This window comes from Papio anubis, chromosome 6 (genome assembly GCF_008728515.1).
Source record: "Papio anubis isolate 15944 chromosome 6, Panubis1.0, whole genome shotgun sequence".
NCBI classification, from domain to species: domain Eukaryota; kingdom Metazoa; phylum Chordata; class Mammalia; order Primates; family Cercopithecidae; genus Papio; species Papio anubis.
This window is the reverse complement of record NC_044981.1, coordinates 156354008-156381690: the sequence shown is the minus strand read 5'-3', so window position 1 is coordinate 156381690 and position 27683 is coordinate 156354008. Positions and strand designations below refer to the sequence as shown.

At 44.0% G+C, this 27683-nt stretch overlaps 1 protein-coding gene, 1 non-coding gene and 1 pseudogene across 9 annotated transcripts in view; all 3 read left to right on the top strand.

The window, feature by feature from the left end:
• LOC116275390 (translation initiation factor IF-2-like) overlaps window positions 1–20047 on the top strand; it is a 39079-nt gene extending 19032 nt beyond the window's left edge. For 4 of the 8 annotated variants that reach the window (XR_004184466.1, XR_004184467.1, XR_004184465.1 and 1 more), the window contains exons 2-3: window positions 9757–9940; window positions 19146–20047. Coding sequence is in view for 3 of the 8 variants with exons in the window: in XM_031667555.1 (XP_031523415.1) it covers window positions 9757–9828 (72 nt within the window). In the remaining 5 variants the exon portion in view is untranslated. Of the gene's footprint in view, window positions 1–1042; window positions 1065–7001; window positions 7327–9756; window positions 9941–19145 lie in introns of those variants that run through there. The other 4 variants (XM_031667554.1, XM_031667556.1, XR_004184468.1 and 1 more) reach the window with 3 other exon arrangements.
• On the top strand, window positions 5530–5653 carry LOC116275585. Its single transcript, XR_004184700.1, has one exon. It is a non-coding gene; the product is annotated as a U4atac minor spliceosomal RNA (small nuclear RNA).
• Window positions 10468–14191, top strand: LOC101002920 (annotated as a pseudogene).
• Window positions 20048–27683: the final 7636 nt, after the last annotated feature.

The window sequence follows — 27683 nt, the reverse complement described above, 5'->3', positions numbered from 1 at the left end:
ATATATAAAAATATATTTAATATGAATATTTATATATATATACTTATTTTGGGGGAGGAATTGGAAGGATATCCTTGAAACTTAAAATAGTTACCTATAAAGAGTGGTGGGAAAGAGTGGAGGGGAGACAAGACTTCTCTACTTTGAATTTTTCGTTTTACATAGCCAAAAAGTAAATAAAAAAGAAAACAAAATAAATCCTAAGGTTGAAAGCAAATAGAAACAAATGAACTTAACCAATACAACTAGCGATACACAGAAAAAATATTCTTTGGGGCTTTTTTTTTTTTTTTTTTTGAGACAGTCTCACTGTGTTGCCCAGGCTGGAGTGCAGTGGTGTAATCTCAGCTCACTGCAACCTCTGCCTCCTGGGTTCAAGCGATTCTCCCACCTCAGCCTCCTGAGTAGCTGGGATTATAGGCATGTGCCATCATCCCCTGCTGATTTTTGTATTTTTAGTAGAGATGGGGTTTCACCATGTTGGCCAGACTGGTCTCAAACTCCTGACCTCAGGTGATCTGCCTGCCTTGGTCTCCCAAAGTGCTGGGATTACAGGCGTGAGCCACCACCACTGGCACCTCTGAGCTTTTGAACACAGTACTCTAGTAGTGTATCTGTGTTGAGATAGTGTAGTCTTTCCTTATATGCAGGAGATTGCATCTAGGACCTTCTGGGAGCCTATACAGAAATCTGCATACTAAAGTCCCAGACCTGAGCATAGGGAAAGTTGGTTCTTTGTATAGGCATGTTTTGCATCCTGCTGTACTTCTGCTTTGTTTTCTTCCTTCCTTCTCTTTCATTTCTTTTCTTTTTTCTTTCTCTCCTTCTCTTCTTCCCGCCCTCCTTCCCTCCCTCCCTCTCTCCCTCCCTCCTTCCCTTTCTTCCTTTCCTTCCCTTGCTTTTCTTTTTTTTTCTTTTTTGAGAACAGGGTCTGACTGTCATCCAGGCTGGAGTGCAGTGGTATGATCATGGCTCACTACAGCTTTGACTTCCTGGGCTCAAGCAGTCCTCCCATCTCAGCCTCCCGAGTAGCTGGGACCACAGGCATGTGCCACCACATCTAGGTAATTTTTTTCTGTTTTTTTGTAGAGCGCTATGTTGCCTAGGCTGGTCTTGAACTCCTGGGCTCAAGTGATCCTCCCACCTAGCCTCCTAAAATGCCAGGATTGTAGGTGTGAGTCACCGTCCCTGGCCCCACTGTGTTTGGGTAAAAAGAAATCCACATATAAGTGGACCCTGGCAGTTCAAACTAGTGTTATTCAAGGGTCAACTGTGTATCCTAAGGATGAAAAAAGTGCAAAGGAGCTTTCAGCTTCACTGATTTATGATTAATGGTAACATTGTTACTGTGGTTTTGAAACTGTACTGCATATGGTAGGATAACATAAGTATTTTAATGTTACTGTGTACAAAGACTTGCAGTGTATGAGAAAATGAGATACAAATGCAAGATCAAAGAAGTTCAGAAAAGGGCCGGGTGTCTGATGCCTGTAATCCCAGCACTTTGGTAGGCCAAGGTGGGAAGATCGTAAGAGTCCAGGAGTTTAAGGCCAGCCTGGGCAACGTAGCGAGATCTGTCTCCTTTTTAAAAAAATTTAAAACAATTTTTAAGAAGTTCATTGATCCTCGGGGGGAAGAAAACTAATATAAAGAATTTTAGGCCGGGCGCGGTGGCTCAAGCCTGTAATCCCAGCACTTTGGGAGGCCAAGATGGGCGGATCACGAGGTCAGGAGATCGAGACCATCCTGGCTAACATGGTGAAACCCCGTCTCTACTAAAAAAATACAAAAAACTAGCCGGGCGAGGTGGCGGGCGCCTGTAGTCCCAGCTACTCGGGAGGCTGAGGCAGAAGAATGGCGTGAACCCGGGAGGCGGAGCTTGCAGTGAGCTGAGATCCGGCCACTGTGCTCCAGCCTGGGTGACAGAGCGAGACTCCGTCTCAAAAAAAAAAAAAAAAAAAGAATTTTAAGAAGTTCAGAAAAAAAAAGTCTGTAATATCGAGTTTAAACTGGAGGGCTGGGTGCAGTGGCACATACCTTGAATCCCAGTGCTTTGGGAAGCCAAAGTGGCCTAGGAGTTCAAGACCAGCCTGGGCAACACAGTGAGATCTTGTCTCTACAAAATACAAAATAATAAAATAGCCAGGGGTGGTAGCCTGGGCCTATAGGCCTAGCTACTTGGGAGGCTAAGGCGAGGGGCCCAATTGAACCCAGGAGTTTAAAGTTACAGTGAGCTGTGATATCACCATTGCACTCCAGCTTGGGCAATAGACCCTATCAAAAAGAAAAAAAAAAAGAAAAGAAAAAGGAAAAAAAAGTTAAACTGCAAAAAAAAAATAGTGTCCTAGTTCTGTGGACTGAAAGGGCCTAGAAGCACTTGGGTGACCAGTTGTTCCAGTTTGCCACAGACAGAGGGGTTTTCTCTGGATGCTGGACTTTCGGTTAAAACTGGAAGAGTCCCAGGTGAACCAGGATGTACAGGCATGGTCACCCTACAGTAACAGTGAGCACATCTAACACCCAGATCTTGGTTTCTAAATTCCATTTCCCACTAAAAAGATCCAGAGCTCCTTTGGAGAATTGGCTGATTCCAGCTCTGGGATGGGAAAAGTACAAGATGAGCCAGGTATTTCATTGTGCCTGAATGCAAAGGAAGTGCTTAGACCAATGAGGCTATGCCAGCTGTATTTAGGAGAACAAACAAAACTAATCCATAGTGAAAGACAGCAGGTCAGTGGTTGACTAGGAGGGGAAGAGAGAAGGAATTGACTGGAAAGGAAAATGGGAGAACTTTTGGGGGTGATGGAAATGTTCTGTGTCATGGTTAACGGGGATGTATACATCTGTCAAAATTCATCAAATTGTGTCACTATAAAGGATGCATTTTATTGCAAACCAAATGAGAAAAGCAAAGTCTGTTGAGAACTTGCCATAGCACGGGAGTCAGCCACCATCCCTTATGTTTTGGCAGAGGTTCAAAGGCATGCAGAGGAGTGGGAAAGCTTTACAGTGGACAAAAGGAAAGGTTTCACAGGTATGCCTGATCGGAAGCTGTTGGCATGGGGAAGCTGGAAGCTAACTACAAGTTGGCATCCTATGGGCTTGGTTAAAGGAGGATATTTGGTTTTCTGTGAATGGTCATAAGCTAGAAATGGGGACAAAAATTAGGGAAGCTGTCAATTTTTAATCAAGTCCTGGCCATTTTGAGCTGATTGTCATAGAAGTTATTATTTAGCTTCCTGAATTGCTACCAGAGATAGCAATCCAGAAATACCAGAGATAGAGTCTGATTTCCTACAAGTCTGGTTGATAGCAGGTTTGGCTTTCAGGCTGGGAGGACAGCACTTATGGTAGATAGGTGGTTGGTTTACTGGGCTAGTTGTTGCAGGTAATGGGTCAGAATTCTGCTTTTATGTATATTCTGGCGATTTTCCATTTGTATTTTCAGTCTCTCAAAAATAAATTTTAGAGACATGGGAGCCAGCTTGAAGGATCTCCCACAGGCCAAATTTAGGGCAGTTTTAGCGTCAAAAAGAAAATAAATACAATTGATTGCAAATACTAAATAAATAAAAATCTGCTATCTAGTACAGAGAAGAGAGAATAAGAAGAGGGAAACTATTTTTCCCTCATTAGTAGTGTCCATTACATCAATTCGATACTCTGAAAATTAGTTATTAAAGGGAGATAGCATTTACCCTGTTTGTTTTTTGTTTCATTTGTTTTTGTTTTTAACACAGAGTCTTGCTCTGTCATCCAGACTGGAGTGCAGTGGCACGAACATGGCTCACTGTAGCCTTGACCTCCTGGTCTCAAGTGATCCTCCTTCCTCCTCAGAAGCTGGGACTACAGGTGCTCACCACCATACCTGGCTAAGTGTTTTTGCTTTTTTCTGGTTTTTTTTAGAGATGGGGTCTTGCTATGTTGCCCAGGCTGGTATTGAACTCCTGGGCTCAAGTGTTGCTCCCACCTCAACCTCCCAAAGCATTGGGAGTACAGACATGAGCCACTGCTCCCAACCTACCCTGTTTTTTTTTTTTTTTTTAATAAAGAATGTGGTTTATCCCCAGTTGATGAGGAAAAACTTTACTATAGGATGCCAGCTAATAAGTATAGAATAAAATATAGAATTAGAAAATAACCATGATGCAAACCTTAATGAAATAATTGACTCAGACAAGGACTATCAATGGACTTTAAAACCTTTAGATGAAAGACTGCTGGGAAATGCCATCAAAGTATCATTCTACAGGCTACTTACCTAATTGTAAAAGAAATTACAGGCTAGGTGTGCTGGCTTACGCCTGTAATCCCAGCACTTTGGGAGGCCGAGGCAGGCAGATCACGAGGTCAGGAGTTCAAGACCAACCTGGCCAACGTAGTGAAACCCCCATCTCTACTAAAAATACAAAAAAAAAAAAAGGCCACAGTGGCTCATCTTTGTAATCCCAGCACTTTGGGAGGCCAAGGCAGGCGGCTCACCTGAGGTTGGGAGTTTGAGACCAGCCTGACCAACATGGAGAAACCCCATCTCTACTAAAAATACAAAATTAGCCGGGCGTGGTGGCACATGCCTATACTCCCAGCTACTACTCGGGAGGCTGAGGCAGGAGAATTGCTTGAACTCGGGAGGCGGAGGTTGTGGTGAGCCAAGATCGCGCCATTGCACTCCAGCCTGGGCAACGAGAGCAAAACTCCACCTCAAAAATAAATAAATAAATAAATAAATAAAAAAGGCTAGGCGCAGTGGCTCATGCCTGTAATCCCAGCACTTTGGGAGGCGGAGGTGGGCAGATCACGAGGTCAGGAGATTGAGACCATCCTGGCTAACACGGTAAAACCCCGTCTCTACTAAAAATACAAAAAATCAGCTGGGCGTGATGGCGGGCGCCTGTGGTCCCAGCTACTTGGAAGGCTGAGGCAGGAGAATGGCGTGAACCCGGGAAGCAGAGCTTGCAGCGAGCCGAGCTTGTGCCACTGCACTCCAGCCTAGGTGACAGAGTGAGACTCCGCCTCAAAAAAAATAAATAAAAATAAATAAATGAAAAGTAAATTAAAATAAAAATACAAAAAAAATTAGTTGGGCGCAGGGGCATGCGCCTGTAGTTCCAGCTCCTCGGGAGGCTGAAGTAGGAGAATCACTTGAACCCAGGAGCGGAGGTTGCACTGAGCCAAGATCGCGCCATTGCACTACAGCCTGGGCGACAGCGCAAGACTCTCAAAAAAAAAAAAGATAAAATACACCTGTATAGTGGAGCCATCTGGTGGTCACCATTTGAACCAACCCATCAAATTTAGTATCAGTAATAGTGGGACAACCTCCAGTTTACAGAAAATACAAGAGAAAGGGTTGTCATGCAAATCTAATAGTACTAGCAAAGATAATTATTCAAAAAAAAAGTCGTAAGACTATAAGCAATAAATATTGAGCAGCTGAGTTAGGCATACTATAGTCTCAGTTTCAATATCTAACCAGCTTCAAGTCACCATTTCGAATGAAATATCAGTACATGATGAAAGTTACTTACAACCATCCATTTCTTGGGTTTGTGCTACTGTTCAATGAGTGCCTAGTGAGGGCAGTACCACTAACTCCTGCACAACATTGAAATCAACTAGAGCTTTGCTTTACCTTAGTGCAATTTTTGGGAAAATGAGAAACCGCTTTCCCATACACACACAAAGTTATTTACATATTAGTGTATTAAAAAGTACATACAGGCTGGGCACGGTGGCTCACGTCTGTAATCCCAACACTCTAGGAGGCTGAGGTAGGTGGATCATTTGAGGTCAAGAGTTCATGACCAGCCTGGCCAACATGGTGAAACTCGGTCTCTACTAAATATATATACACATATATTTACATTTTTTTAAAAATAAAAAATGTGGTTTATCCCCAGTTGATGAAGAAAAACTCTAGTATAGGATGCCAGCTAATAAGTATAGAATAAAATATAGAATTAGAAAATAACCATGATGCAAACCTTAATGAAATAATTGACTCAGACAAGGACTGTCAATGGACTTTAAAACCTTTAGATGAAAGATTGCTGGGAAATGCCGTCAAAGTATCATTCTACAGGCTACATATATATATGTATACACACACACACACACACACACACACACACACACAAAATTAGCCGGACGTGGTGGTGGGCACCTGTAATCCCAGCTACTCAGGAGACTGAGACAGGAGATTCACTTGAACCCCGGAGGTAGAGGTTGCAGTGAGCCGAGGTCGTGCCACTGCACTCCAGCCTGGGAGAGGGAGCGAGACTCTGTCCCCCCGCCACCACCCCAAAAAAGGAAAAAAAAAAAACAAGGCTGGGCATCGTGTCTCACGCCTGTAATCCCAGCACTTTGGGAGGCCAAGGTGGGTGGATCACTTGAGGTCAGGAGTTTGAGACCAGCCTGGCCAACATAGTGAAACCCTGTCTGTACTAAAAATACAAAAATTAGCCGGGTGTGGTGGCACACGCCTGTAATCCCAACTACTTGGGAGGCCGAGGCAGGAGAATCTCTAGAACCCAGGAAATGGAGGTTTCAGTGAGCTGAGATCGCGTGACTGCACTCCAACCTGGGGGACAGAACAAGACTCTGTCTCAAAAAACAAAACAAAACATAATACTGAGTTAGATTGAGATTAAGTGAATTGGCCACTTCTTTGTCATAAGCCTAATACTTAGCCTATAACTTTTTTTTTTTTCTTTTTTTTTGAGAAAGGGTCTTGCTCTGTTGCCCAGGCCGAAGTGAGGTAGCACGATCTTGGCTCACTGCAGACTCCACCTCCTTTGCTCAGGTGATCCTCCTGTCTCAGCCTCTCCAGTAGCTTGGACCACAGGCGTAAGCCACCTCTCTGGATCTGGGCTCACTACAACCTCTGCCTCCTTGGTTCAAACGATTTTCCCACCTCAGCCTCCTGAGTAGCTGGGATTACAGGCATGTGCCACCATGCTCGGCTAGAGACATGGGTAGAGACAGTAGAGACGGAGTTTCACCATGTTGGCCAGGCCGGTCTTGAGCTCCTGACCTCGTGATCCACCCGCCTCGGCCTCCCAAAGTGCTGGGATTGCAGGCATGGGCCACCGCGCCAGCTGACTTCTCTTATCTCTTATGTGGTGAAAACAGGAAAAGAGAGCTCTATGAGATCCCTTTTATAAAGGCACTGATCTCATTCCTGAAGGCCCTACCTTCATGACCTAATCACCTTCCAAGGGCCTCACCACCTACCTCCACATTAGGGATTAAGATTTCAACATGAATTTTGGGTGGATGCAAACATTCCATCTATTGCAGAAGTACAGAGGAAAAAAAAAATTTGCAGTAAGTCTAGCTTTTGGTATTGGCACCCAGAAATCCAGGGATCCTGGAGAGATCAGAGTTGTTGGTTAAAAACATTAATGTTAATCCACAGTGCTCTCAAGAACTCACATCTGGTATGACTATGACCATGTCATGCTGTTTCACCAGTTAGTACCTCTGCTGGGTCCATTCTTTCTGTCTGGAATGCTCTTTCTACTCTTCTATGCCAGGTTATCTCCTATTCACCATTAGCAATTAGCCTAAGAAACATTATTTATTTACCTTAGTTTGTGTCAAGCATAGAGATTTGTGGTTTTACAGATAGGGAAGGCAAACCAAACTTCCTAGTCTTCTTTTTCTAATCTAGCGGATTTTACACTGACTTATGTGATTTTACTGTGAGCAGCAATGCAGCATATCAACCCAATGTATCTAATCTTTCAGATTTAGTGAACATTCAGATCTTTTAAATTATAATTAAAGCTAATAATGTTTAGTCTTCATTTTCTCTGCAGACGACAAAGACTTCTGACATTCTAAGTTTTTTTAAAAAAAATTAAGTAGGTTTTTATAATTTTTACTAGGCTATTATTAAAATACTATTTCAGAAATTCATATGTTGATGAGATATCTGCGTTTTCGTGTATGTTGCAGCACCATTCACAATAGTCAAGATAAAGACTCAGTCTAAGTGTCCATCAACAGATGAATGGATAAGGAAAATGTGGTATATGTGGCCAGGCATGGTGGCTCATTTCTGTAATCCCAGCACTTTAGGAGGCTGAAGTGGGAGAATTGCTCAAGGAGGGTTTGAGACCAGCCTGGGCAACAAAGTAAGACCCCATCTCTAAAAAAAAATAAAAATTAGCCAGGCATGGTGGTGTGTGCCTGTAGTCCCAGCTACTTGGGATGCTGAGGTGAGAAGATTTCATGAGCCCAGGAGTTCAAGGCTGTAGTGAGCTATGAATGCACCTCTGCATTCCAGCCTGGGTGACAGAGGGGAGAGACCCTATCCCAGAAAGAAAGAGAAAAGGAGAGAAAAAGAAAAAGAAAATGTGGTGTGTATATATATACATGTACATATCCATGTATATATGTAAGAATACTATTTAGCCACAGGAAGACATTATATTAAGTGAAATAAGCCAAACACAGAAAGAGAAATACTGCATGTTCTCACTGATACGTGAAAGCTAAAAAAGTTGATCTCATAGAAGTAGAAAGTAGAATAGTGGTTACTAGAGGCTGGAAAGGGTGGGGGTAGGGAGGGGACAGCCAGAGGTTATTAACAGATACAAGAGTACAGCTAGATGGGAGGAATAAGTGCTAGTGTTCTACAGCACTATAGGGTAACTATAATAACCAGCAATTTATTGTATATTTTCAAATAGAAGAGCAGATTTTGAATATTTTCAAACAAAGAAATAATAGGTATTTGAAGTGATAGATGTGCCAATTACTCTGATTTCATCACTACACATTGTATACATGTATGGAAACATCACAGTATACTCCAGAATATGTACAGTTATTATGTGTCCATTAAAAATAATATTATGACTATAAATTATTTTATAAATAATTTTATACTCTGTCTCTAATTCTAAAATAATAATAGTAAAAAAATAAATATAGAATTAGGTTTTAAACATTCTGAACTCCTTGGTGGGAATGAGGAGCATCCGTTAGTCAACAGAGGTAACAGAGGTATGGGTAACTCAGAGTCAATTATTCTTGGAAACAGGCTTGTCCAGCTACTGGAAAAAAATCCCTTTACTGGGAAAAATAAAGGCACACTTTGCATGGAATTTCCCTGTCCTGATCCCTGTAATTCTTTCCTGGTTGCCCATTCGGTACAAATAACAGCAGCTTTCTGAAAAGGATTTAGCATGCCAGAATGACTAGGCGTTGCTGTACTCCTTCCAACATCCCAGTACACACTACTGGGAGCCATGTTCCTCCTCTTGCACAATCTAGGAACTTCTAAATTGTGTTTGAGTCATAGTGTCTTCAGGCCAGGAGATGAATTACGGCCGTTGTAAGCCAGTGTTTCTCAACAAGTGTGCTGTTGTTTTTGGACAAGACAATTTGTGTGTGTGTGAAAAGTATTTTGTGGACATTTAGCATCCCTAGACCAACCCACTAGATACCAATAGCACCTCTCTGTTTATGTGACAACTGAAAGTGTCCCTTTCTATATTTTCAATACTGCCCCCTCCCATCATACCCTTGATGAGAACCCGTGGTCTAAGGTAAGCATGGCTATCATGGTCTTTACCAAATAGTGGTGGTGCTCAGTCTTCTTGCAGGCAGAGTTGGACAGTTGAGCAGTTCTGACTGGGATCAGAGGAAATCTCTCGGGGTTTCTGAGAAAAATTTTCCTTCCTGAGAAGAGAGAGGCACACAAGATGAAATGTTTTCCCCCTCCCTCCCTTCCTTGTCTCTTACTAGGCTGTGAGAGGCTGTGATGCTTGCACCTATAGAAACCATCTTATGATGATGAGGCAACAAGTTGGAAAATGAAAGCAGGCTGCTGGGAATTCAGAGTCAAGAATGGAAAGTCCCTGGATCCTCGATGACCCTGTTAATCTTCCAATCTCACCAAGGGACTGCCAGTTCTTGGGCTTTTTATTAGGTAAAACAGATATGTCCTTACATTTAAAACCCTGTTCATCAGGATTCCTGTTACCCATAGCCAAACACATTCTAACTTAGTTAGGAAGGGCATTTATATGATAAACAGGTGAAATAAAATGGAGAGGTGCCAGCAAAACTAGGTTTTTCTGTGACAATTTGCTTTATTGTTGTTGTTTTTACATTATGATGTACATAGCCCTTGTTTTATAATTTAATAAAGCAAAAATTTAGAAGTCATTATTCATTTCCAGAAAACCAAACTTTTATAAGACAAAAAGCTAGCTACAATAAAAATATAAGGGTCTTGAAGCATTTTATTTTCAGAACTTTTTTTTTTTTTTCTTGAGACAGGGTCTAACTCTGTTACCCAGACTGCAGTCCGGTGGTGTGATCTCGGTTCACTGTAGCCTTCACCTCCTGGGCTCAAGCAACACTCCCACCTCAGCCCCCCAAGTAGCTGGGACTACAGGTGTGACCTACCACACCCAACTCATTTTTGCATTTTTTGTGGAAACAGGCGTTTCACTATGTTGCCCAGGCTGGTCTCAAACTCCTGGGCTCACCTCCCAAAGTGTTAAGATTACAGGCGTGAGCCACCATGCCTGGCCTATTTTCAGAACTTTTCAAAATGCTATTCTGTTTGCCTCTGATGCTTGCTAATTATGTTTAACCTTATGGATGCAACAGTAAGATCTTGTTTGGTCGAACACTCAGTCAAATCTCTTCAGTTTTTAAAAGGACAGTTTTTTGTTCCCCACAAATTAAAGACCCACTAGAACAGGAGACAGTCCATTCAAAAACTACGTGCCTGTTGAAAACTGCAAATCCGTATTTCTGCCAGAGGAATTCTGCCTTAAGCAATGGTTCTACTGTGGACCACATTGACTGCCTGTTAGGCTTTTTTTTGTTGCTCTTCCGTGTCTTTGTTAACCTCTAAATAGTTTTCTCCCAGTGCTACTGGCCAATCCAGGTCTTCAGCTTTTCTTGTTGACTAACAGTCGCTCCCTAGTTGGTCTTCTGCCACCCATCTTTGCTTCCCATCAAAACTGTCTCCTACACAACAAGCCTTTTCTAAGCACAGTTCTGGGAGATTTCCACTCCTGGGAAAATGAAGTAGACATACTTTGCCATGTTCCTCTCACCAAGTACGGCTGAAAATCCTGAGTATTATATGTAAAACAAGCAGAAGAAGACTAAAAGGCAAACTGGCTGTGGATTTCAGGATCCAAAGACTGACACAGGAGTGACTCCCTGTGTTTCGTTTTTGCTTCATATATCCCAGAAGCCAGCAATCTGTAAACGTCAACAAGCATAGACCAAAAACAGCCCCCAGCAAAAGCCTCTTATGTATAACTAAAGGTCCAGGAAAGGAGGCAGTCTACCAAGACAGAAAACCTTTAGACAGTAACTGCTCTACTGCAGCCAGACAACAGAGAAGAATCTGTAGCCTACTCCCATCCACTCAAGCAAAGGCTCCTGATGAAAATGCCAGTGGGCTGTGATGTGATTAATTAGGCAGGACACCAGGGTAGGCTTATCATAATCTGGGCACACAGAATTGCAGTCATTTGGCACACCTTTTCAGCAAAGTGAAAAATAGGAATTGCTTTATAGTACTGTGGGAAAGAGCACCGCCTGGTGATGAAACAAGAACAAAACATCTAGAGGCTGTGCTGCTGAGCCTGGGAGTGAAGTAGGGAATGTACAGTCAGGAGAAGGGACTGATGGAATGTGCTGGTCTGTTCCCGATGGAAGCTAGGCTCATCTTCCCTAAGGGAAGAATCAGTATGTAATGTGTCAACCAGTGCGGGACTCAGGGAAGTCCAAGGTCATTGGGTTTCTGGAGGGGAAAAAGAATAGAGGAAAAGGTATAGGCAGAGAAAGAGATGGGGAATGATGTTTCTTTGGTCCTCACAACCCAACATCTAGGGAAGTGAGGGCCTGCATTAGTCTCGTGTGACAGATGGGACAGCAGAGGCACAGAGAAGTTAGATGGCAGCACAGATAAGAGGTAAAGCTGGTGTGCTCATGTGATCACTTGCTTATGTGAGCATAAGTAGTTCTGGTTGTCATCTCACTATAGCCCATTTGAAGGCAGAAGGAGGAAAATTGCCCACTACACCAAAATTGCACTCAGCCAAACTTGCCACCAAGAGCTGAACAGTCGCCACGATGCTGAGCATGGAAGGCAGGGAGGGGTTCGTGGTAAAGGTCAGGGGCCTACCCTGGTCCTGCTCAGCCGATGAAGTGATGCACTTCCCTGATTGCAGAATACAAAATGGCACATCAGATATTTGTTTCATCTACATCAGAGAAGGCAGACCAAGTGGTGAGGCATTTGTTGAACTTGAATCTGCAGATGAAGCGAAATTGGCTTTGAAGACAGAGAAACTATGGGACACAGATACACTGAAGTATTCAAGTCTAACAGTGTTGAAATGGATTGGGTATTGAAGCACACAGGTCTGAATAGCCCTGATACTGCCAGTGATGGCTTCGTCTGGCTTAGGGGACTTCCGTTTGGCTGTAGCAAGGAAGAGATTGTTCATTTCTTTTCAGGGTTGGAAATTGTGCCAAATGGATTAACACTGCGAGTGGACTTTCAGGGGAAGCCTTTTTGCAGTTTGCTTTGCAGGAGGTAGCTGAGAAGGCCTTGAAGAAACACAGGCAAAGAACAGGGCACAGGTACATTGAAATCGTCTAGAATAGCCAAGCTGAAGTTCAGACCTACTATGATCCCCCTCACAAACTCATGGCTGTGCAGTGACCGTGTCCCAATGATAGGCCAGGGGCTGGCCGAGGATATAATAGCATTGGCAGAGGAGCTGGGTTTGAAAGGATGAGGCAGGGTCTCTATGGTGGAGGGTATAGAGGCTATGATGACTATCGTGGCTGTAATGATAGATGTGGCTGTAGGTCTGATAGATTTGGAAAAGACTGCATTTACTGTTTTTCAGGAATGTCTGATCATGGATGTGGAGATGGTGGGTCCAGTTTCCAGAGCACCACAGGGCACTGTGTACACACTAGGGGGTTACCTTACAGAGCCACTGAGAATGATATAATTTCTGTTCACCTCTTAACCCCGTGAGAGTACATATTGAAATTGGACTCAATGACAGAGTTTACTGGTAGGGCAGATGTTGAGTTTGCTGCTCACGAGAATGCTGTCGCAGCTATGGCAAAAGACAAAGCTAATAGGCAGCACAGATAAGTGGAGATCTTTTTAAATGCTGCAGGAAGGAGTAGGGGGGTTTATGGTCACAGCTATGTAGAACCTTTTTTTTTTTTTTTGAGATGGAGTCTTGCTCTGTCACCCAGGCTGGAGTGCAGTGGCAAGAGTGCAGAGGCTCGCTGCAAGCTCCGCCTCCTGGATTCATGCCATTCTCCTGCCTCAGCCTCCCAAGTAGCTGGGACTACAGGTGCCTGCCACCACGCCTGGCTACTTTTTTGTATTTTTAGTAGAGACAGGGTTTCACCGTGTTAGCCAGGATGGTCTTGATCTCCTGACCTCGTGATCCGCCCGCCTCGGCCTCCCAAAGTGCTGGGATTACAGGTGTGAGCCACCCCACCCAGCCTGTAGAACTTTTTTTGAATTCTACAGCGGGGGCAAGTGGTGGTGCTTATGGTAGCTAAATGATGGGAGGGAAGGGCTTATCCAACCAGTCTAGTTATACAGCTAAGTGGTGGTTATGCGGGTGGTTATGGTGGTCAGAGCAGTATGAGTGGTGGTTATGGTGGTCAGAGCAGTGTGAGTGGTGGTTATGAAGGTGGTTATGGTGGTCAGAGCAGCTGAGTGGTGGTTATGGTGATCAGAGCAGTATGAGTGGTGGTTATTGTGGTCAGAGCAGTGCGATTCGTGGTGATGGAGGTGGTCATGGTGGTCAGAGCAGCTGAGTGGTGGTGATGGAGGTGGTTATGGTGATCAGAGCAATGTGAGTGGTGGTTATAGAGGCGGTTATGGTGGTCAGAGCAGTGTGAGTGGTGGTTATGGTGGTCAGAGCAATATGAGTGGATATGACCACGTTCTGGAGGAAAACCCCAGTGACTGTCAGTCAAACCTTGCTCAGATAGAGAAGGAGCACTAAAGAGCTACTCCAGATATAAAAGATGTGCATTTATGGGAGTTGAATAGAATGGGAGGGACATCTAGTATATCCAGTATGATGGATAAATGGGAAATATAATTTATTCTGATCACTCTTAGTCAGCTTCTCTTTGTCTTCTTTCTTTCTCTTTTTTTTTTTTTTTTTTTGAGATGGAGCCTCTCTGTGTCGCCAGGCTGGAATGCAGTGGCACGATCTTGGCTCACTGCAGCCTCTGCCTCCCAGGTTTAAGCGATTCTCCTGCCTCAGCTTCCCGAGTAGCTGGGAATACAGGCACACGCCACCATGCCCAGCCAATTTTTGTATTTTTAGTAGAGACGGGGTTTCACCATGTTGGCCAGGATGATCTCGATCTCTTGACCTCGTGATCCGCCCGCCTCGGCCTCCCAAAGTGGTGGGATTACAGGCGTGAGCCACTGCGCCCAGCCTCTCCTTTTAAAGAAAACAAGCAAAAGTTTACCAGTTTTGCATTACAGGCTTGTGACACTACATGCTTACTGTAAAAGTGGAAGATTATTTTAAAACTTTGAGCTCAGTAGTTTTGAACACTGAACACTGAAACATTCATCTATGACATAACAATAAGTTCAGTATTGACCATAACTATTGAAACAATTTTCAGCTTTCCTCAAGTTAGTTATGTTGTAGGAGTGTACCTAAGCAGTAGGCATATTTAGGTTGATGCAGTTTCACTTATATTAAATGTTGCTCTTATACCACAAATACATTGAAAATTTTGGAGACACGTTGAGAAACATGCTTTTCTGTAAAACTCAAATATAGAGGCTGTGTATACGATTCAAAATGAAAACATTCGGCATGTTTGTTAATTTTAGCTTTTTGGTTTAATATCCTCTAAGGCATGTGAGTGTACACTTGAGTGTATACTTTTACTTTTTTTTTAAGATATGGGACAATTTTAAGATGTAATACTAATACTTTAGGAGTTTTGTCATGTCATTTGTATGGAATTCTGAGGCTTTCATTTAAATCTTTCCTTGTGATTTCCATTTAGAAGTAATGTACTAAGTGAAACTTGTTAAATCTTCCTTTAAAAAAAAAAAAAGGTAAAGCCTCAACTTGCATGAAGTAAGCTGCTTTCAAGTCCACTCCTTGAAACACACACAACAGAATTTCCATATGTACATACAAAAACAGAAGCCCTTTGCACTTGCTGCCCAGGCTGGAGTGCAGTGGTGCAATCTCGGCCCACTGCAACCTCCACCTCCCAGGTTCAAGCTATTCTTCTGCCTCAGCCTCCCAAGTAGCTGGGATTACAGGCATGCACCACCACGCCTGGCTATGTTGTATTTTTTGTAGAGACAGGGTTTCTCCATGTTGGTCAGGCTGGTCCTGAACTCCCAACTTCAGGTGATCCACCCGCCTTGGCCTCCCAAAGTGCTGGGATTACAGGTGTGAGCCACTACGCCTGGCCAGAAGCCCTTTTTTTCAAAGATGAGGTCTCACTGTTCGCCAGACTGGAGTGCAGTGGTGCAGTCAGAGCTCACTGCAGCCTTGAACCCCAGGGCTTGAGCAATCCTACCTTAGCTTCCTGAGTAGCTGGGACTATAGGCAAATACCACAACACCTGGATTTTTTTTTTTTTTTTTTCGAGATAGGATCTCACTCTGTTGCCCAGGCTGGAGTGCAGTGGTACCATCACAACACACTGCAGCCTCTATCTCCTGGGCTCAAGTGATCCTCCCACCTCAACCTCAGTAACTGGGACTACAGGCGCACACCACGAGACCTGGCTATTTTCTTTTTTGGAGGGATGGGGTCTCCCTGTATTGCTGCTGGCTGATTTAAAAAAAAAAAATTTTTATAAACAATAAACAAAATACACACACACACACATATATATATATATATATTTTTTTTTTTTTAACAGGTGTGGCGGGGTGGCTTACACCTGTAATCCCAGCACTTTGGGAGGCTGAGGAGGTGGGCAGATCATCTGAGGTTGGGAGGTTGAGACCAGCCTGGCCAACATGGTGAAACCCCATCTACTTAAAACACAGAAATTAGCCAGCTGTGGTGGTGCACACCTGTAGTCCCAGCTCCTTGGGAGGCTGAGGCACAAGAATCGCTTGAACCCGGGAGGCAGAGGTTGCAGTGAACCGAGATTGCACCACTGCACTCCAGCCTGGGCGACAAGAGTAAGACTCAGTCTCAAAAAAATAAAAAAAAATTGTTTATACAGACAGGGTCTCGCTTTGCTGCCCAGGCTGGTATTGAACTCCTGGCTTCAAGGGATCCTCCCGCCTCAGCCTCCCAAAGCACCGGGATTACAGGTGTTAGCCACTACAAATGCTTAGCAGCATAAAGGCACAACTTCAGAGAATGTAATCTAAAGTATGTGTAAGCTTATCAGACTGATATGATAAAAGTAAGGTCCCTTATTTGGGACATCCTTATTTTATGCCCATAAACCTTTGAACTGAATAACAAGTCTCCCTCTCAGTAGAAAAAACCTTAGATACAGGGCAAGGACATTTTGTTCTTGTTCTCTAGGAAAAAGTGAGAAAAAAAAATGCTTCATTAGCCAAATGATCCAGTAAGTTTGAGTAGTACCAGTGCCCCTGACAGGGGAATGAGCACATGGTAATGAGGGCAGATTTGGGTAGGAGGCGGCTAAAAGAAGCTGCTGTGGAGATGATCAGGGCCCCAGAGGCTTCCTTAATAAGGAAAACTGGGCTGTCTAAGGCTATGGCCAGAAGGCAGGGAAAACTTAGGCATGTTTCGGGCAAACAAATGTTTCCAGAGGTCCATTCTCCGAGCAGGGCTCAGCAGTGAGAGTGCAGGAGGTGGAACTGTGTGGCACACCAGCTGGTTATATTCCATCTAGGACTGTAAGTGAAAGCCAGGACACAGACACGAATCTGGCCCCAAAAGAAGGGATTGGCAAGGGCCAGGGCATGTTCGGGGGCCTCAAACACTGAAATTAGGGAGTGAGCAAGATACACAGGATAAATGTCAGCAGATAGGTGTGCCTACTCTATACAGGAATCTTACTAGAAGGCACAGAAAAGATAATATATATTTAATAAGTGTTTTAAGGATAAACCATGGCATAGCTTTGACCTAGGTAGTTTTCTAAAATCTATGTAACTTCAGCCTTGACTTTTGGAAAGCTGGAGTCAAGTGATAATTTTAATGTCATTTGGGCTGTCCCTGACCTTGTGCTAGATGAGCGATTATGTAACAGCATAGGTTACCATCATATTCAACCAGGTTAACATCATCAGTCATATGAACATGCCATGCCATTTGTATTATTATCAATGTCTAGATAGTGAATAGATATAGTGTAGGGTGAAAATATTCTTAAGTTCTATATTCAGTGAAATTCTGTCAGTTAAAATATAAATGTGTATATACTATGCAATAACTTTAAATGAGCTAAATACATCTCATTCTGATTAATATCATTTATCTTCGTATACACATTTGTTGATTCAAAAGGACATAATGGTCTTTCTAAAGTTATCTGGCTAATAACGTACTCTTTTAATGGCCTTTATTAACTTTCCACTGCACTTAGCTTTTTTATTTTTTTTAAAGAGAGCAGAGTCTCACTCCATCACCCAGGCTGGAGGGCAGTAGAATGATCATAGCTTACTGCAGCCTCTAACTCCTGGCTGAAGGGATCCTTCCATCCCAGCCTCCCGAGTAGCTAGGAATACAGGAGAGTACCACCATGTCTGACTAATTTTTATTTGTTGTAGAAATGGAGTCTTGCTATGTTGCCCAGGCTAGTTTTGAACTCCTGGCCTCAGGCGGTCCTCCCACCTCAGCCACCAAAAGCACTTGAAATACAGGCATGAGCCATCATGCCCAGCCTATTTAGGTTTTTTTGTTTGTTTTTTTTTTTGAGACCAAGTCTTGTTCTGTTGCTCAGTCTAGAGTGCAGTAGCGTGATGTTGGCTCACTGCAACCTGTGCCTCCCAGCCTCAAGCAATTCTCCTGCCTCAGCCTCCCGAGTAGCTGGGACTACAGGCGTGCACCACCACTCCTGGCTAATTGTTTTGTATTTTTTGTTTTTTTTGTTTTTTGTTTTTTTTTTTTGAGATAGAGTGTAACTCTTGTTGCCCAGGCTGGAGTGCAGTGGCGCAATCTTGGCTCACTGCAACCTCCACCTCCCGGGTTCAAGCAATTCTCTTGCCTCAGCCTCCCGAGTAGCTGGGGTTACAGGCGCCTACCACCATGCCCGGCTAATTTTTATATTTTTAGTAGAGATGGGGTTTCACCATGTTGGTCAGGCTGGTCTTGAACTCCCGACCTCAGGTGATCCGCCCGCCTCAGCCTCCCAAATTGCTGGGATTACAAGCATGAGGCGCCACGCCCAGACATTTTTTTGTATTTTTAATAGAGATGGGGTTTCACCATGTTGGCTAGGCTGGTCTTGAACTCCATACCTCAAGTGATCCACCCGCCTTAGCCTTCCAAAGTGCTGGGATCACAGCCATGAGCCACTATGCCTGGCCCTATTTGGGTTTTTTAAAAGTTCATAATAATTATCTTTGTACATAAAACCTAATTATTAAAACTAACTTTCAGCCATGATTGTATAATGGTTAATATTTAAAAATAGAAAAAATAAAAGTTTCACAATCACTATAAATATTATGGGATTGTGCCCTTGCAATAATACATACAACACTTACACTTCATCTAATAGTTCTGCAATGACCTCTGCAGTAATCTAGCAGCTGACATGCTGAGAAATTATGTCAGGTATTTAAAATTAATTAATTTTAAACTACTATTAAATGTTTTAATAATTTATTTTGAATAAAACTTCAGATTCATTCTTGAATTTCAGAAGTTCATTCTCTGATGGTAATATTTGCATTTGAACAGATATTGATCCTAACAGCTGGTCACTAGGCATTCAGCTAAAGCATGCATTTCTTGCATGTCTAAATTCTTTAGAAAGTGACTAGAATTGTGGCATAACATTTCTTGATAGTCTGTGGATATTAATTGATATCTTAACATTTACTAATTACCAGTTACAGAAACCTTAATCAACTTTTTGTGACAAAGACTTGTCAAATAGTCACCAAATCCATTTCCTCTTCTTGCTGGTCACAGAGGTATGGCCAGAATGTGGCCACGTAGCTGAGCTCCGGATAATCCAGAGGGGATATATGATGTTTCCACTCCACAACAACCTTTCTCACTCTCTTTGCCTTCTTCCAACTGGATGGAGAGGAAGCCAAGGACCTAGAGGAGGATGAAGCCATGAAGTGGAAGCCAAGGAACCTCTGCACGAGACTGTGATGAGAATGTAAACCGTGGAGAAGCAGGAATATATCTGTCAAAGCAGCGAGTGTTACTCTTCTAAAGGAATTTCAAAAAATGTTTGAAGACAACTCAGGAAGTCTTTAAGATCCAAAGCTGCAGCTGTGCATAGCACTTTCTAACTGTAAAGGTCACACTTGGGCTGACTGGGGGTGGGTGATCCTCCGGCAAGAAGGGGAATTTAGGTTCTCTCCTAAAATCCCCACTGAAATGACTCATAGACTATATAGACTGGGGGGGAAAAGTCCACATTCAAGCTGGAAATGTTGTGTACTGTTCAAATACCAAAAATATGGGAGATTTTGAGATTCCACCATAGCACTGATGTGTGACTATTACGCAATGAATAACAGTGACTCATGGATGAGATCATGAAGTGATATTCCTTTATTGCCCAATAGGTCATTAAATTTGCTTCATGGGCTTGTTTTTTCTTTGTCCCTGGAGCAAATGCTGGTCCCATGACTTTTTTTTTCTCTTTTTTTGAAACAGGGTCTTACTCTGTCACCAGGCTGGAGTGCAGTGGCATGATCATGGCTCACTGCAGCCTCAAACTCCTGGGCTCAGGTGATCTCCTGCCTCAGCCTCCCAAGTAGCTGGAACTATGGGCATGTGCTATCACGCCCAGCTTGGTCCCATGACCTTTTAAAAAATATGTTCTTTAGTAATAAAAAGTCTTATAATCACTTTAAGTCAGAACACAGGCTCAATTCACTATCCAAAATGCTCATTCCCATGTGAGAACCAAAACTCCAAAAGTGATTTACAGTCAAGACTTCTTCAGCACAGGCCTATAGTAGACCAGCAGCCTACTGAGGGAGAAAGATGTTGGCAGCTGGCAGGTGTCTTCTCTAGCGTCTTGCCTTCTGCTGCTGCTCCTCATCTTTGAGTATGCTAACCATGGTTCCTCACATCTCCAGGGATTGGCCTGGAGAGGAAGCAGGTGTGGGGTTATATTTATATTGCTCACGGTGGTGGCATGTGGGTGGAATACAGGGAAATCTTACATTCTGTCTTGCCTGACAGTTGCTTTAAGTGGACTCTTATATATAAGATTTTGGAGAACACCCCATTGCTGAGAATGTCTCTTAGAGTTCAATCTAAAAGTCGGGAACCTACATTGTGTTCCAGGGAAGCTTAAGAAAATTAGGTCTCTGCTTGATTTGGAAAGCTTAAGATTGAACCTAAATGAAAATCAGGTCAATAAAAAGTCAGAGTTTAACAAAGATAGATGTTATGTCCCAGAGACCAGACACATTTTTTTCTTTTTTTTCTTGAGACGGAGTATCGCTCTGTCGCCCAGGCTGGAGTGCTGTGGTGCGATCTCAGCTCACTGCAAGCTGTGCCTCCTGGGTTCGCGCCATTCTCCTGCCTCAACCTCCCGAGTAGCTAGGACTACAGGCGCCCGCCACCACACCCGGCTAATTTTTTGTATTTTTCGTAGAGATGTGGTTTCACCATGTTAGCCAGGATGGTCTCGATCTCCTGATCACGTGATCTGCCCACCTCGGCCTCCCAAAGTGCTGGGATTACAGGTATGAGCCACTACGCCTGGCTGAGACCAGACACATTTAAGCATTACTTTCAAAATGGACTCAGAGAGATAATCTGTTCTTCATTTAGTACTTGGAGACTAAGTCTTCTTATCCATGCCATCAAAAAAAATGGGAGTTGGAAAACATGCCACACATGTTAACAACGCATTTTAACTTAAAACATGTAAATACAATCAGATGAAGAACCAGAAAATTATTGGAGCTACTGCATCACCATACTAGTAATGTGTTGTCTCTAATTTCCATCAGTTCTCTGAAGTGGAGTGGAACTTAGACACCTGCAAACCAATCTGATCCCTTAAATGTTTAATAATTGACTCACTCTTAAATATTTGTTTTGTCCACATCTAACTGAACAGTGATCGTTTTTAGTGGCTCGCCTCTAGTGTACCATCATATAGCTGTCTAGTTCCCTCAAACTAAATATCTTTAGCATGAAAATGAAGTCTTATGCGATTTTATCTAATTTCTCACCAAAGGGTAAATGCAGACGTAAGCTGGCACTAGAGGAGGGTGATGCGGCCCGGATGGAGAGAGTCCTGGGAGTTGCCTGGATGGGACACTGGTTCCCAGAAATACTCTGATATCAATACTGTTCTCAGTGGACCACGATCTGGCATGGGTGGTATGCGAGGCCATTCCTCCTGTGTACCTATTTTGGCTCCTCCGAGGAGATGTACAGTGTGGGGTGGTTGTGCTGGCCCAGAGATTCAGCCAGCCAAGATCCTATGCTTTGTCACGGCCCTCAGTGGTCTGGGCCACTCTTTAGTAGCTTGAGTAGCTCTTGAGAGTCATTCTTGGAACTGTGCACCTGAAATCAGTCTTACTCTATGACAAATCCTGGGATATGAACTAGAAGTTGGCAGTTTAATAATGACAGATCCCACCCCTTACATAGAATGAATGCAGTGACCATGGTTTTTCTTTTTTTTTTTTTTTTTTCCGTGGAGCAGTAATGGGGAAGAGGTGGTGTTCATTTCCATAAAGGAAGCAGGATGTTGCAGGAAGTCCTCATGAAGGGATCTTATGGAGGGCTCTGCCAGACTCTCAATATGGGACAACCTTTCTCTTTTGGCCTTCTGGGTCCCCAGCAAGTCTGAGTCTTTCACTAGACTAGGTTGGGAAGACTCAGCTGGGCCATTGTGAAGGGAAACTCCGGGAAACTGGGTCTTCACTGAGGCTACCAAGCAAATGTGATCTAAGGGGCAGATGGACCAAGGTCAGGGCAGAGAAGCAGTATCAAGCTTCAGGTCCAAGAGTGATGACCAGAGTCATGTGTAAGAGATGGGACAACAGGCCAATCGGGAGTTGGGGAGATGGGGATAAGTTGGGAAGTTGCGTAGGAACAGAAGGAGGAGGAAAGTTTCAAACATTGGGCTCCAATTAGATAAGGCTGGGCCCAATTATTTTGGGTTTGAGGAATGTGGGAGAGGGAGTGGCAGCTGTTTAAAGGCACAGAGTTACACAGGTTTAACAGCAATACACTTGACCCTTGAACAACATGGGTTTGAACTGCTTGGGTCCACTTCTATGTAGATTTTCTTCTGCCTTGGCCCCCGCCCCGCCGAGACAGCAAGATCATCCTCTCCTCTTCCTCAGCCTACTCACCATAAAGATGAGGAGGATGAAGACCTTTATGATGATCCACTTGCACTTAATGAATAGTAAATATAACTTCCTTGATTTTCTTATTAACATTTTTCTTTTCTCTAGCTTACTTTACTGTAAGAACACAATATACATACAAAATATGTGCTAATCAACTTTGTTATTGTCCTCTCTGTGATGTATAATCTTTATGTTATTGCCAGTCAACAGCAGGCTATTAGTGGTTAAGTTTTTGGGGAGTCAAAAGTTATAGTCAGATTTCTTTTCTTGTTTTTTCTTCTAAATTTTTTATTGGATTCTTTTTTTTTTCTTTTCTGAGACAAAGTCTCACTCTGTTGCCCAGGCGGGAGTGCAGTGGGTGCAGTGGCGTGATCTCAGCTCACTGCAACCTTTGCCTCCCAGGCTCAAGCGGTTCTCTTGCCTCAGTCTCCTGAGTAACTGGGACTGCAGGTGCTTGCCACCATGCCCAGCTAATTTTTGTTTGTTTGTTTTGAGAAGGAGTCTCGCTCTGTTGCCCAGACTGGTGTGCAGAGTGCAGTGGTGGGATCTCGGCTCACTGCAATCTCCACCTCCTGGGTTCAAGTGTTTGTTTGTTTGTTTGTTTTTGTTTGTTTTTGAGACTGAGTCTCACTCTGTCTCCCAGGCTGGAGTGTGGTGGTGAGATCTCAGCTCACTGCAACCTCCACCCCCCGGGTTCAAGCGATTCTACTGTCTCAGTCTCCCAAGTAGCTGGGACTACAGGTGCGTGCCACCACGCCTGGCTAATTTTTGTATTTTTAGTAAAGACAGAGTTTCACCATATTGGCCAGGCTGGTCTCCAATTCCTGACCTCATGATCCACCTGCCCCAGCCTCCCAAAGTGCTGGAATTACAGGCGTGAGCCACTGGGCCCTGCCAATTTTTGTATTTTTAGTAGAGATGGGGTTTCATCACATTGGCCAGGCTGATCTTGATTTCCTGACCTCAGGTGATCCGCCCACCTCGGCCCTCCAAAGTGCTAGGATTACAGGCATGAGCCACGGTGCTGGGCCTATACGCAGATTTCTGACTGAAGGGGTCAGCACCCCTGACACTGCATCGTTCAGGGGTCAACCGTACATTCATATCCCCCTTACTACCTACTAGCTCTATGAGTGACCTTAGTCAAGTCACTATCTTTGCTTACAGAAGGAATAAAGCATTTGACTTAGTAGCTAGCAACATGGAGGATCTGCTCAATGATGCTGATTCCCTCTTCCCTTTATGGATAGAATCAACTCGTGATTACCTGCCACACGTGTCCACTTTATCCCTTTGTTTAACAGAACACTTTTGTTCTGAACCAAGCTACTCCTTTCCTTTCTAATAGTTAATGTGTTCTTTGAGGATGCAATCTAATCGTAATTTTGCCTGAAGTGGGGAAAAAAATTAAGCTCATGTTGAAACCTTAATATATCTCTATAACCATTTTCTCTTTTAGCCTAGATCATTTCATTTTAGCAATTTAAGTACTACTTTTGGTCCTATTAACAATACCAATCTTGTAAAGGACAGGTTGGTACAACCAATTCTCAGATAAGAGAATTGCCTGGATAAGATTTGTGATCCCAAATTTTAAAAAAGCAGAAAAAAACCCCACAAACCACAGGCAGGAAGAAAGAAAAACAAGAGAATGTAGCTAAGATAATTCCATTAATGATCAGTTTATGTCAAAGCATGTGGAAATAATGCCTCATAGGAGGATACGTAGCAATGACGATTTTTTAAAACTCATTTTCCCTTGTAGGTACAGAATTGCAAGTTTTTTCTGACTTCAGATGTGCCAAGCTGACTACGTCTGTGTGTGTGTGTCTACCTCTCTTGCCCAGACTGGAGTAAGGTGGCACAATCATAGCTCATTGCAGCCTCAAAGTCCTGGTCTCAAGTGATCCTCCTGCCCTCAGCCTCCTGCATAGCTAGGACTGCAGGCACGTGCTACCACACTCGGCTACTTTTTTTTGGTAGAGACGGAGACTTGCTATGTTGCCCAAGCTGGTCTCAAACTCCTGGCCTCAAGCAGTCTTCCCACCTCAGCCTCTCAAAGAGCTGGGATTACAAGCATGAACCACTGCACCTGGCCCCATACCTGACTACATTTCTCAGCTTCCTTTGTAGCTAGGCTGTGCTAGGTAGCCTTGTACCTAATTTTGACGAGTGAGCAGTGAGTGGAATTTGTTGGGTGAATCTACTACAAAGGATCCTTAAAATGGAGATAGTGGGGCCAGGCGCGGTGGCTCAGGCCTGTAATCCCAGCACTTTCGGAGGCTGACGCAGGCAGATCACTTTAGGTTAGGAGTTCGAGACCAGCTTGGCCAACACAGTGAAACCCCAGCTCCACTAAAAATACAAAAATTAGCCAGGCATGGTGGCACACACCTGTAATCCCAGCTACTCAGGAGGCTAAGGCAGGAGAATCACTTGAACTTGGGAGGTGGAGGTTGCAGTGAGCTGAGATCGCACCACTGCACTCCAGCGTGGCAACAAAGCAAGACTCTGATTCAAAAAGAAAGAAAGAAAAAAAAAGGTTGGGGGAGATAGTGGGAGGCCAGTCTTTTGTGCTTCCCCTTTCCTAGAAAGGAGATGAGGTTGCTGGTGCTGTGGAAGCTATTATGGGCCATGAGGCAGCTTTGAAGACAGAAAGCCTGCATCCTTGATGACTGTGGAATTTCATCCCAACCCAGGACTGACTGCCCCAGATCTTTGTTACATGAGGGAATACACTCTTCTGTGTTTAAGAAACCGTGGCTGGATCTGTTACTGGAATATGAATGCAGTTAATACCTGGCTCAAAATGACTTCATCTCAACCCACATTGGTTGCCTCTTCCAAACAATATATAGGTCTGCACTGTGGTGGGTCTCAGGATGGCTGGCTGCGATGTAGCCTGAGGAAGTTTATGGGAAATCCATATTCATGGTGTCCTGATGTTGCAGAGGACGTCCTGAGCTGGCTGGAGAAATGGGACACAGCTCAATCGACTGTAATCTAACTTCTGAGGCCATTCAGTAACCCCTACAGTGGCCACCTAAAAAAAAAGGCAGCCAGGTGCTGTGGCTCAAGCCTATATAAATCCCAGCACTTTGGGAGGCCGAGGTGGGAGGATCACTTGAGCCGAGGAGTTTGAGACCAGCCTGGGCAACATGGCAAAACTCTGTTTCTACAAAAAATACAAAAAATTAGCCAGGCATGGTGGTATGCACCTGTAGTTCCAGCTTCTTGGGAGCCTGAGGTGGGAGAATCACATGCGTCCAGTAAGTTGCTACAATGAGCCATGATCACGCCACTGCACTCCAGCCTGGGTGACAAAAAGAAAAAGAAAACGGAGCCTATTCACTGGGTGTGGTAGACAAAGTGATAAACTTTTCTTTTACCTCCCATATCCCACAACCTTGGATGCGCTCACAGTCATGGTAGTGTTTTATAATGATGTAGCTGATGACAGGTGTGATGTTGAAGATTCTTCTACCTGACTGTCAGTCCTACCAGCCCCCAACGTTTGGTGCTTGTTCTAAAGGGCATGTCCTAGGAGTTACTTTAATCTCAAAGTATCACTCTCTGTACAAACAAGAAGTGCAAGTAGCCTGAGCTCCGTCTCCCTATAGGAATATTTTATTACCACTAGATCAAGTCTTTCCATTACAATGACTGATCTGTCTCTGAATCCTGTTGGTTCATCCATCAAAATGCCCTTTTCTTCCAGTTCTCATAGCTAGTGCCCTAAAAGTGACCTGCAGTACCTCCTGCTGAGACGAATGTACCAGCTTCCTAACTAGCCTGCACTCCCTTCGCCCGCCCAAGTCAGTACCAGACCACCTTGCCTGAAAAACCACTTTCAGTGTGTCTCACTTCAGCAGAAATGTTTCTCAGCTTCCAATTAACAACCACATGAAATCTCTGCTCTTGTCTGCGTTTTAAGGGTATCTATAGGCTGGGTGCGGTGGCTCCTACGTGTAATCTAAGCACTTTGGGAGGCCGAGGCAGGCGGATCACTTGAGGTCAGGTGTTTGAGACCATCCTGGCCAACATAGTGAAACCCCGTCTCTACCAAAAGTACAAAAAAAAAAAAAAAAAAAAATGCGGGGCGTGGAGGCGCACGCCTGTAATTCCAGCTACTCCGGAGGCTGAGGCAGGAGAATCACTTGAACCTGGGAGGCAGAGGTTGCAGTAAGCCAACATCGCGACACCGCACTCCAGCCTGAGCGACAGAGCGAGACCGTGTCTCAAAAATATATAAATAATAACTTTAAAAAAGCGTATCTATAACCTGGTCCCAGCCTGAATTTCCTTCTTCACCCCAACACGTAGCCCTAGTTACATTCTTCTGATGTCTGTAAACAAGCCCAGCCCTTCCTGTTGTGAAGCCAAATTCAGGTGGTTCCTCTTTGCCTGAATGTTTTCCCATTCCACTTACCAGAAGCCTAGTCATCCTTGGGAGGGCTGTACCGGGGTTGCAAGAAGCAACGGAAACTGTTCAGCACCTGCTACCTTCCATCATATTCTCTTCAATAAAGGGGTAACTCCCGCCAATGGCAGTGTAGATTTCCTAACCTCTACACATGGAAGATTCACACCATTCGGGATTGTTTAACTGTTGAGAGAGCACTTGATACTTAACAGCTTACTAGGCTACAAAACAGCGCAGGAAAGAATCCTCTGTTATCCTTTTATGTTATCCTGAACAGTTGGTTCACAGAGTTACTGTAAACACACAAAACATGACTGTCAGGGCTTAGTAGTCAGGAAAGTAGGAACTAGTCCTGACTAACTCAGTAACTATACCCAGGCGAAGCTGCTTAACATCAGGATTTCTTTGTCACCTGGAATCAACAATACCAACCCTAGGGGTAAAATAAAGATAAATGTGTGCAAATCCTGCCGTAGTCTCGGGCAAGTCGTAGGTGTCCAAGAACTGTTCTTAGGCAGCCGGTGGGGACAAAGTCTGCGTGCCTCCTGTCCTGGAGGAGGTCCCAAGGTCAGCTTACTTGCAAAGCAAGGGCACGGCGCAGGAGTGCTGAATACGGGCTGGAAGGCCGCTGACTCTACCCTCTGCTCATAGGCCGGCTGGGCGGCGCTGACCGGCAGCTAGGCCCGGTCTTCCCTAGGAACGGCCCCGGGGGCCCTGGGAGGGTACGAACGTCTTCTTGCA